Raw genomic sequence first — 11,336 nt, forward strand, 5'->3', positions numbered from 1 at the left:
ATTTGACCTAGAGGAAGCGAGGCACTGCTCCTATTTCAGGGATTTGACATGACAACCGCGTGGAAAATCGTGGGAGAGTTGTGCTCCCATGAAGTAGTAACTGGAGGAAGATACCCGAGGGATTATGTAAGCAAAATCCCGGGGCACCCAAGTGGTGAGTGACTTCATTTAGGTCAGCCCTTGCAGGAGAGATTTAATCTCAGGAGACTTGAGTTTCAGTTGGAAAAACTCACACAGCAGTCCAAGCCTTGAAGGTCTTTGTTGTGTCATTTGACCCCTCTGGCACACTGAACCATGAAGTCAACACACCTGCTTATTGTCCAACTGCTTGGCCCTCATCCTTGTATTTCCTCTTTCGGAATACAGTAGCTCTAGCAGAGTGCTGGTTCTTCTCTGCTCCATACAATGTTAGGGTCTCAGAGTGTCTTCATAAGTGTTTCCCAAAAAAACTCAATTCTCATCACACTATGAATCTGAGGCGATTCCTACCTTCACACCAGAGATTACCTTTTCTCAGTCTTTGCCCATCATTTCTGCTTATAATTAATTATAAAAAAGAAACTCTTTTCTATTTTCCCTGTGTTCTTTTTGGCTACCTGGGGTTTCTTCACGTCGAGTTGTTCTTTGATTTTTATGGTTCCTTTAAGAAAAATGTCACTGGTTCGAATTCTTTGCTTCCTTTTCACTTCCTTTTCTTCTCTTCCGTTCTCTCCTTCTGCACAGAGCACTGACAGTACTTAGAAGGAGATATTTGCTTTACATTTTGTTGTAACAAGACTATAAAGTTGCCTTCTAAGTTATTTTTTTAACGAATGCTGTTATATATTCTTTTTTCTCAAATGTGATGGTGGAAACTCTATGGGGCAGTTCTACTCTGTCCTGTAGGGTCGCTATGAGTCAGAATCGACTTGACAGCAATGGGTTTGGTTTGGTTTAATGGTGCCTACACAATCTTCTGTGGTACACCTAGAAAGAAAAGACAACTTTGACCCTAGTTGCTTTCTGTTACATTGAATTCTATAGCAACTTTGTTCCAGAAATCATTCTTGATTTTGTTCAGGTACACACTGAATATCCTTGAAGAAATTGGTGGTGGGCAGAAGGTCAACGATGACATTATTGTCAACTGGGTGAATGAAACATTGAAGGAAGCTGGGAAAAGTTCATGCATCTCCAGTTTCAAGGTAAAATTCCTAGCCTACCACGAGGGCCACCTGACTCTCTGCTTATCTTTGTTGTCTGCACTGTATTTTAAAGTGAACTTCAGTGTTAGGCACTCGAGGCTCCCCCTCCCATTTTGATTTTGCTTGGACCATCCGTTATTGTTTTGATGTTCATAGGCCGTTTCATTAACAAATTTCTTGTATTTCACTTTCTGCCATAATAATTAATAATAATAAAGGCATCGGTTTTTATGTATCATTTTAGGCATTGTTCTTTCAGAGTAACATAAAATATGATAGTCTTATTTAAATGCTCACAGTTCCATGATTCTGGTTTTTAACATTATGATGGTTTTAACATTTTTAACATTATAATTTATCATTATGATGGTGAAATGTTTAATGCTCTCCCACGTGGTGTTTTTTGAGAAAAACTGTTGTATAACTGTATCCAAACCCCATTTTTATTAATTACAGCATTATTTTTTATTCAGTTTCTTGACTCGGGTATCTTACGTTACTCACAGTCTTCCTTAAACAACCTGCACATGTGACTAGTATTAGAATGCATGTGCCGCCTTAACTACGCTTTTGTAGCTTTAAGGTCAGCATCAAGGGAAGGGGGAAACACCTTCGGAGACGTTTAACACGATCAGCGATGCCATTCTTCATGATATTCATCCCCGGCCCAAAATCTACAGCAAATTCAAATGTCTCCCCACCAGTAAGAGAGTAAGGGAGTCCCTGGGTGGCACAAATGATTAAGTGCTCAACTAGTAACTGAAAGGTTGTCGGTTCAAACCCACCCAGAAGTGCCTTGGAAGAAAGTCCTGGTGATCTGCTGAAAAGTCACACCCTTGAAAACCCTATGGAGCACAGTTCTACTCTACACACGTGAGGTCAACATGAGATGGAGATTTGATGGCAACTGGTTTTTTTTTTTTTTTTTAAGGGCAAACAATGTCTCTGGGCAGGGCTGTACCAAGAGTGCCACTCCTTGTAAGCCACCACAGATAAGGGTCACTTCAGCCCTACCTCCAGCCCACTGTTCAGTCTGGAGAGCTGAGCAAGTATGGGAGCAGAAGTGACTCTGTGGTGTCGAGTGATAGAAGTGAGCCAATTCTTCCAGAAAGATTTGGAAAGGCAGCGGAGAAGGGCAAAGGGCACTCCGATATTGAATGCACACTGAGTGCCAAGTACTCCTCATTCTTGTTCTCTCATTTCATCCTCACAGACATTGGAAAGTAGACTTTACTATCCTCCTCATTTCATAGGTGAGGAAGCCAAAGCTCAAGTCTTTTCCTAAAGTAATTGCCAGTGATGGTCCATAAGTGAGGGGAAAAGACCTTTCACCTATGGGATGAGGTTGTAGAAGCAGAGTGTATTATAGATATTTAACTACTACTTATGAGGTGACTGAGGCATTGGTGGTTCAGTGGTAGAATTCTCACCTCCCATGAGGAGACTCAGGTTCAATTCCTGGTCAAAGACCTCGTGCGCAGCCACCGCCTATGTGTCAATGGAGGCTTGTGTGTTGCTATGATGCTGAACAGGTTTCAGCAGAGCTTCCAGACTAAGACAAACCAGGAAGGAAAGCTGAGGAGCTAATTCCAAAAGATTACAGTGGAACAGTATTTGATTTCCAACCAATCATGGGGATGGGGTCCATGAGGTCGCCATGAATCAGAGCCCACTCAATGACAAAGAACAACAACGCAAAGTGACTAGTGAAATAGCCCAGGATACATCTTTGTCTACTGTTCAGTTAGCAGCCAAGCTCCAGCCCATTGCATTACCTGTGGCTCTCAGGGTGCTCTGGGAATGAGGTTTGGCAAGCTATGCTGGGGTTCACTCTTGGGAATGTATGACAATTCTTTTGTTCCTTATGATGCTCTGGGGTAACTTTCTTCTGTCTTTCCACTAAGACGTTACACAATTAGGTCAATAGAAAGGACCACACTGTGTACCAAGGGAAAATGTCACATCAGCCCCACATTTCTTTTAAATGTACAAAATCCTTAGAAACAATGAACACAGCCTACTCCTGATTAACCATTTTGGAAACAATCCTGTTTCCCTCCTCATCTACTTCCACTATCTCTTGCTGGCCCGTTTCTCTGCCTGTCAACATGTTCACAAGACTGTGGACAGAAAATAAGAAGGAAGATGAACTACAAATCTTTCCATTTTGCTTCCTCTTGCTTCTTCACCAAATATTTCTGTGAGGGTAGAAGCTAAAGCTGTTGGTGAAAAGTTGGATTATGATTACTGAGTTTAATTTCATGATAGTCCTTTTATTAACCAGGAATAAATAAAAATGGACCCATTATGTTAAACATATTATTCTACCTAAGTAGCAGACTGATACTACAGACTTAGCATCTTACAAGGGTCCTGGGTCCTGTCTCTTGCTTAGAATTTATTCTGACTTGAACCCTCAAAGTTCCAAAGTACTTGGGCTTCACCGTGCTTGGACAGTGACGTGCAGTTGGCCCTCCTTCTCTGCATCTCACGGTTCCCCAGGATGGAGGTTTCCTGTTTGAGCAGGAGAGAGAGTCAGGTGGGCACAGCAGATGCTGTGGAGTTCTGTGCAGTCACACCTTAGGAGCTGTCACCACTCTACCTGTGAACATCAAACTATTTTCTAATGCCAAAGAAGGAGCCCAGGATTTAATGTTAGAATAAAAAAATAAACTAGTTGCCGTCCAGTCAACTCCGACTCATGGTGACCTTATGTGTGTCAGAGTAGAACTTGGCTCCACAGGGTTTTCCAAGGCTGATTTTTTGGAAATAGATTCCCAGGCCTTTCTTCTGAGGTAACTCCAGGTGGACTTGAACCTCCAACTTCCAACCTTCCAGTTAGCAGCCAATCACTTTAACTAGGGTCTGCTATGTCAGAATACTCGGGTCCAAATCCTAGCTCCACTGCTTATCAGCAAGTGACTTGACATCAGAAACTTCCATTCCTCTCTGTAAATTAAGAGTAGATGCCTACATCTAGGGCTTCTGGTGATAATCAAGTGAGATAACCTATGAGAAAGTGCTGGGAGCCCTGGTGGCGCAGTGGTGAAAGTGTTTGGCTGCTGACCAAAAGGTCAGCAGTTCAAACCCACCAGCCATTCCATGAGAGAAAGATGTGGTAGTCTGCTTCTGTAAAGATTTACAGCCTTAGAAACCTTGTGGAACAGTTCTTACTCTGTCCTGCAGGGTTGCTATGAGTAGGAACGCACTTGATGGCAATGGGTTTGGTCATTGCCATTAATCACAAAATTGTCCTCACTGTCTCCATGGGCCTATGGACTGTTCTGTTTTCCTGAGGTATCCAAAGGAGCATTCACTGAAGCTTATGCCCATCTGCACCCTCATCACTCTCCCTGCCAGTCACCTCTAGGATGTCCTTTCAAAATGAAGCAAGAGTTTCTCCAGATGCCTTTAGTCTCTCCTTTTTTTTTCAAACATTCCTTCTCCCCTTCTATCACTACATCGCCCATAATTAAATTAGACAAATTGTATTTCAACCTCTGTGCTTTTCTCAGGAGCACCGGTGGCTCAATGGTTAAGCAGCTAGCCAAAAGGTTGGCAGTTGGAACGCACCAGCAGCTCTGTGAGAGAAAAGACCTAGCAATCTGCTTCCATAAAGATTACAGCCTAGGAAACTCTATGGGGCAGTTCTACTCTGTCACATGGGGTCGCTATGAGTCGGAATCAATTTGACAGCACCTAACAACAGCAAGATGCTTTTCTCTAGTTGTACTAATGGCCTTCCCTTCACTATTTGAGAATAATTCCATCTCTGTTGGTAGACAGGAGTCCCTGGGTGGTGCGAACCGTTAATGTGCTCAGCTGCAAGGTTGGAGGTTCAAGTCTGTCTGGAGGCACCTCAAGATAAAGTCCTGGGGATCTGCTTCCAAAAGGCCACAGCCTTGAATACCATATGGAGTGCAGTGGTACTCCGCAACACAAGAGGTTGCCATGAGTTGGAACTGACTCAACCACAACTGGTTTCTGGTTGGCAGACAGACAGTGGGTTTCTCTGCTTAGTGAACCACCAGGAACTTACTGATCCTCCTACAGAAACTACCGTTGGTTTGAAACACTATATAGAATACTGTGGCATTTTCCATACCAGTCTATATAAATTTTATATTGAAGAGGAAAGAATCATCCATTTCCCTTGAGCCAAATTGATGTAACTTTTGGACATGCTGAAACACTCTCCTTTTCTCTCCATGCAGGACCCAAAGATTAGCACCAGTCTGCCCGTTCTGGATCTCATTGATGCCATTCAGCCAGGTTCCATTAACTATGACCTTCTGAAGACTGAGAACCTGGATGCTGAGGAGAAGCTCAACAATGCAAAGTACGTAAATGAACCTGAGACCTGGACCGAAGGACCAGACTGGCAATGAAATAGCTGGAAAGTCTATTGCTAGTGCCTTCATGTGTTATTATTATTGATGCTTGTTTTTCCGTTTCATTATTTATTATAGTCTCATCATCGTTTTCGATGTGGTGCAATACCAGTTTAAGGCTCCTAGTGTTAGGATGGGAACAAGAAAAAAAACACGAATAGTCTTGCAATTGATAAGCAAGCCTGTACAGGTAGTCCCAACTTACGACAGGGTTCTGTTCAGACAACTCTGTCACAAGTCGCTGATGTAAGTCGAGTACCTCATTTTTTTTTCAGTTTTCATTATTATTTCCTTTTATTATCAGTGTCTTTATAAACCTGATCTTTATTTGTCTTTGGGAGTTGGAAACATTACATATAAACTTATAGATATATTTTAATACATACATACATTAAAAAATACACAAATCATAAAAATTTACTTTGACGATGAGGAAAAGTTGGGTGACATTGCATTTTGACAGTTATAGTAATAACTCCACTTGTGGAAGGTTCTGGATCCTCTGGATTATCCCTAGGAATGGGGATGGCATTTCTAGTTAGAAAATTAGTGAAAGCTATCTGTATGGTCCGTTTCTTCTATCTTCATGTATTTCTCAGTAACATCTCACAGCTTCCTGAATCTGCCTGTCGACTTCAGCAAAGTGATCAGCATTTGGGTCCATGTTTTCAAGCAACTGAAGCCCCTGATTTAGTTTAGAAAACTAATCTGTATGGCAGTGTTTTGAACAGTAAATCATAAAATTGAACATCTTTGAGTGAACATCTGAGAATAACATCAGCAAATTATGCGTGCAACAGTGTATGTAGTACATATTACTAACGATAAGATGTCCAAAACAAAAAACAGACGGTTGGAAGTATAGTTCGTCGTAACTGGAATACGTCATAAGGCAGGGACTACCTATAGTTTCATAAAACCGATTTTCTAATCATACTCTATAGGAGACTTCCTAACTAATGTTTGTATATGGCAGGCCCCAAATGCAGTCATCCCATTTGTGAATATCCATGGATATGCAGGGGCAGTGGTGGGGTTCAAAGCCAGAGTCTTTACCACGTGGGGAACAGCTGCCATTTGCTTTTCAATTGGGCCACCTGCCGAATGATGACTACAGAGCCCAGGTTCGGCAAACTACAGTCTATGAGCCCAGCCTGGCCTGTGGTCTGTTGTTGTAGATACAGTTTTACTGAAACACAGCCAAGCCTGTTCCTTTGCTTCCTATGGCTGCTTACCTACTACAGGCAGAGTTGGGTAGTTTCAACAAAGCCCAAAAAGCTGAAAATCCTTACTGTCTGGTCTTACAAAAGCACTAGCTGACCCCTCCTCTAGGGAGGCACGTTTCTCAGAGCAGAAATAAAGTACACAAGCGCTCTTGCCCAGCAGACCTGCTTCTAACCCAGCAGTGCCCTTCCCTCTGTCCCCAGTCCAGGGAAGTGGGGACCTGTGTTCCTGGCATGCATATAGTTAGCACAGTCAAGATAAATGATTAAATAGCAGTTACAGTGGGGTGTGATGGGTGCTATGAAGTGGGGTGTGCAGGGGACGCAGGAAGGGGACTGAACCCACCAGAAGGCCTTGGAAGGCTCTGCAGAGCAAATAACCTTTAAGCTGAGATGGAAAGGATGAGTGAGAAGGAAGGATTCAGGTGAAGGAGACAGGAAGAATATCCCAGGCAGGGGGAAAAGTGCAGATGAAGACACAGAGATTTAAAAAAAAAAAAAGCCTTCAGTCCAGACGTTCAAGGGGGATAGAATTAGATTTAAGAAACTTGCTCAAGGTCACAGGATTATTAAATGGCACAGTTAAGATTCAGAGTCTGACTTCAGATTCCTAGGCACTCTCCTGTAGGGCGAGATATAAAATTACTTAGACAAGTGGGTAAAGGAAGTACGCAAAATGCTAAGCATGGTCATGTCACGGTGACAAGGATTGAGCATGAATTTTTTAAAAGCTTCTTTTCTAACTTTTAAGCATTTTTTCTCTAGATTTTATAGTAAAAAAGAAATGTTACTTAAAAAGTATTAACGATTAAAATTTTGTTGTGTGCCGTCGAGTAGATCTTGATTCATAGCAGCCTCATGGGATGGAATAAAACTACCCTATAGAGTTTTCTTAGCTGTATTCTTTACAGGAGCAGATCGCCAGGTCTTTCTCCCGTGGAGCTACTGGGTGGGTTTGAATCGCCAACCTTTCGATTAGCAGTAGTGCTTAACCGTTTGCACCACGAGGGCTCCTTAATAATTAAGAGAGAAGAAAAAGAATGGGACTACTCCTGCCTGATGCTCTGAATTTAATTTGATGAATAAAGTGGGAGTTAAAGTTATTTAGGAGAGCCGAAGGGAGAATGGGGCCTTGGGTAAAGTGGAGAGACTGTGGTAGCCATTGTGTGAGGCTACCAGGTAACAATGAGGAGAGTAAAAGAACTGCCAGGGAGTAGCACGGCTTCATTTGGAAATAAATTACAAGTAATGAAAGTTATCTTTATATAACTATAAATAAAGCAAAAATGTTCTGATGCTGCTGTGATAATTTTATATGAAAACGTGTAAGACTCTGACTATTCTCATATTATGGTAACATAAATAAATATATGTTTATGTGAGCAAGGATTAGAATGGAACCAGGAAAAAAGAATTGATGTGTGAAGTCTAGGTATTCTAGGTTCATTTTTCCTTTTTTCTTCCTTGTAAAAATGTTTATGTGATTATAATATAGGCTGCAAAATTTTCCTAGCACAAATTCTAATTCTGTTCTATGACATTATGCTGTATAACCAAACCAGTTGCATCGAGTCAGTTCTGACTGATGGCAACCCCGTGTGTGTCAGAGTAGAACTGTGCTGCATAGGGTTTTCAGTGGATGATTTTTCAGAAGTACCTTACCAGGCCTGTATTCTGAGACACACCTCCAACCTTTCAGTTAGTAACCAAGCGCATTAACCACTTGCACACCCAGGGCCTCTGTATGCTGTATAGCCCAAGAGAATACTCGCAGTTCTAGGCATCTAAAGGAAGTGAGGGCTGGGGAAGTCTCCAAGGACAGATAATAAATGTGTAATTTTCACAAGCCTAGACAGCAAGTCTGATGGAGTCAGGAACTTTGTCGAGCCAAGATGTGCCCATAAAAACGGGAGGAAGCCAGTGACTGGCTCCTGGTATACCAGGAGTGAGTTCTGAAAGTTGATCAGCAGTAACCAGGATCCTGGGGGTCCCCATCCTACTTTGTGGTCAACTCTGCTCACCTTTTTCTCTCTTCTCCCTTTCAGATATGCCATTTCCATGGCCCGAAAAATTGGAGCACGAGTGTATGCCCTTCCAGAAGACCTGGTTGAAGTGAACCCCAAAATGGTCATGACAGTGTTCGCTTGCCTCATGGGGAGAGGAATGAAGAGGGTGTGAAGTCCAGTGGGTGGGTTGAGACCACCACTCCCTGCCTGGCCGCTTGGGCCAGGACACCCCCAGGAAGCCCATGGATCTGTTACAAGCCTCTCCTCTTTCCCCTTCTCCACTCTGTCTCCCCGTGACTTTGCTCTCCACCCTCCCAGAAAGTCACCCCTCTGTGGCCCACCTCTGCTGGCCATCCTTGTCTCTGGGCCTTTGGAGCATCTGACAAGCCAGTCAGCCTGTTTGAGTCCCAAGAGATTTGGATGGTCTACAAAAGTAGCCTCATTACTAGAAACTTTCCCCAGAACTGGGGTCCCAAATGTCATCAATTTTTATGTTTTCCACCAGGAAGAAGCTCTTTGTTTTTAACCGTAGGATTTGGGCTTGTTCTAGAGCTAACACATCTTTAATATCTGTGCTGGCAGGTAGAATCTTAACTCTTGGCCAAAGGTTGAATCCACGGAAGGTGTAATGGAACAGACAACCACTAGAGGACAGCGTGGAGCTATAACTAAGATCTGTCCTTTAGGGTGCTACCTCTCTGTATGTTCAGCCCTGCATATTAGACCTAGTTATTGTGGATGTCTAAATAAATATGTGGTGACATTTGGAAGCAATCCTACTCTGCTTTCGTTTTCTCGCAGATCTTAGAGTATCTGATGACTGCCACGCTACATTATCAGTGTTTATTTTTTTGGTACTATAGAAGCCTTTTGGCACCTCCCGCACCCTAGGGGACCGCTTGTGCCAATGAACACACACACACACACACTCACACACACATCCAGCCAGATGTCACAGGTAAAATGAATACAAGCTGGATGAGACTTGGCTGAATTGCTTTACGAAGAGCTTTTTTACTAGACATTTAAGCAGTTGCAAAGCAAAACCGGAACAGTGTAAATTTAGCAGCCCTAATAGATCACGCAATCTCCACCAAACCAACTGAAGGCGAAAGAGCAGCAGAGGTTTGTGAACCAACACCGAGCTCCCTCTCTCGTGGTGAAAGGGCTCAGCAGTGAGCTGTCTTCTGTAGAGAGGGAATGGAATGGAACTTAGCCGTTTTCCTAAGTGATTAAGTGCATCACCCTGGGTCTGCTCCTTGGCAGTGGGCTCCAGAAGCTGATACGTGACTTATCTGGGCCCATGACCCATATTTCTGGTGCATCTGAATGCAAAGTGGTCGGCTTTGTCTTCGTCTGAACCTCATGTAGTCTCAGCTGATTTTCTTCCCCATCTGCTCCCAGGAAGGAAGACTGTTACTGCCTTAGTGGAAAATGAAGATAAAATAATGCTCGAGATCTCTCCAAATAAAATATTGCTGTATTTTTGGTGTCTGTAGATGTTTCCTTTTGAAGATTTATAGGAGTGTACTATAACTTATTCAGTCATTCCTTGGCCATGGTGGGGGTATGTATACCACAGGAATGATCGAACCCTCAAAATTGGGGTTTTTTTTTTCCTCCCAGAGCCCTGGCTTATCATCCCACCATTGCCTCTGTGCCAGGCCTTCAGTTCCTCTCCTGGGCAGCCACCACCTTACCAATGACGTTTGTGTCCCTCCAGAAATACTTAAACACACACACACATCCCTTTTTTTATACACGTTAGCATACCATACACATCATTCTGCATCTCTCTTTTTTCACTTAATACCCTATCTTGGAGATTATTCTGTGTTTGTGCAAGTAAATCTACCTCAATCTTTTCTATAGGTGCATAGTATTCTATTGTAATTCCAGTTCCCAGTTGCTGTCAAGTCGATTCCAACTCGTGGCAACCCCAGGTGTGTCAGAGTAGAGCTGGGCTCCACAGGGTTTTCAATGGCTGATTTTTCAGAAGTAGATCACCAAGGCTTTCTTCTGAGGCACCTCTGGGTGGACTCAAACCTCCAGCCTTTTGGTTAGCAGCGAAGTGCATTAACCATTTGTACCACTTGAGAACACATTCTGTTGTATGACTGTGCCAGAAGGTATTCAGCAAGGGGCCTATACATGGATATTAAGATGTTTCAATCTTTTGCCACAGCAAGTAAGGCCACAATGAATAATCCTCTACCTGGTTTGTGCCAAGAAGGTTAATTTTAATTCCACAGGTACTTACTTATTTCTGTTCTAACAAAGGTATTGAACACTGGGGAGTAAAACGTGGATCCTCCTCTTAAGTTGCTTCAAATTATTTTGCAAAGAATCGCGAAGCCAAGACAGACCCCTGAGCCTATCTATTCCATCCTCTCTGTTACGGCTAAAGAAGCAGTCAACCCAACAGGAAGATAATGTGCGCATAGTTACACACACACTATGCAATAAAAAAGCAAAATGTGATCAATGCTCTAAGAAATTTGTCAACAAAGTATTATGGGAGTTGGGTGGAAA

At 42.8% G+C, this 11,336-nt stretch overlaps 1 protein-coding gene across 1 annotated transcript in view; it reads left to right on the forward strand.

Moving 5' to 3' along the window:
* The window catches only part of LCP1 (lymphocyte cytosolic protein 1), a 67,639-nt gene extending 57,351 nt beyond the window's left edge, over positions 1 to 10,288 (forward strand). The window contains exons 14-16 of the mRNA XM_023731590.1: positions 1,061 to 1,184; positions 5,399 to 5,523; positions 8,844 to 10,288. Of these exons, the coding sequence (XP_023587358.1) occupies positions 1,061 to 1,184; positions 5,399 to 5,523; positions 8,844 to 8,976 (382 nt within the window). The 3' untranslated portion in view covers positions 8,977 to 10,288. The remainder of the gene's footprint in view (positions 1 to 1,060; positions 1,185 to 5,398; positions 5,524 to 8,843) is intronic.
* Positions 10,289 to 11,336: the final 1,048 nt, after the last annotated feature.

This window comes from Trichechus manatus, unplaced genomic scaffold (assembly GCF_000243295.1).
Source record: "Trichechus manatus latirostris isolate Lorelei unplaced genomic scaffold, TriManLat1.0 scaffold00044, whole genome shotgun sequence".
NCBI classification, from domain to species: domain Eukaryota; kingdom Metazoa; phylum Chordata; class Mammalia; order Sirenia; family Trichechidae; genus Trichechus; species Trichechus manatus.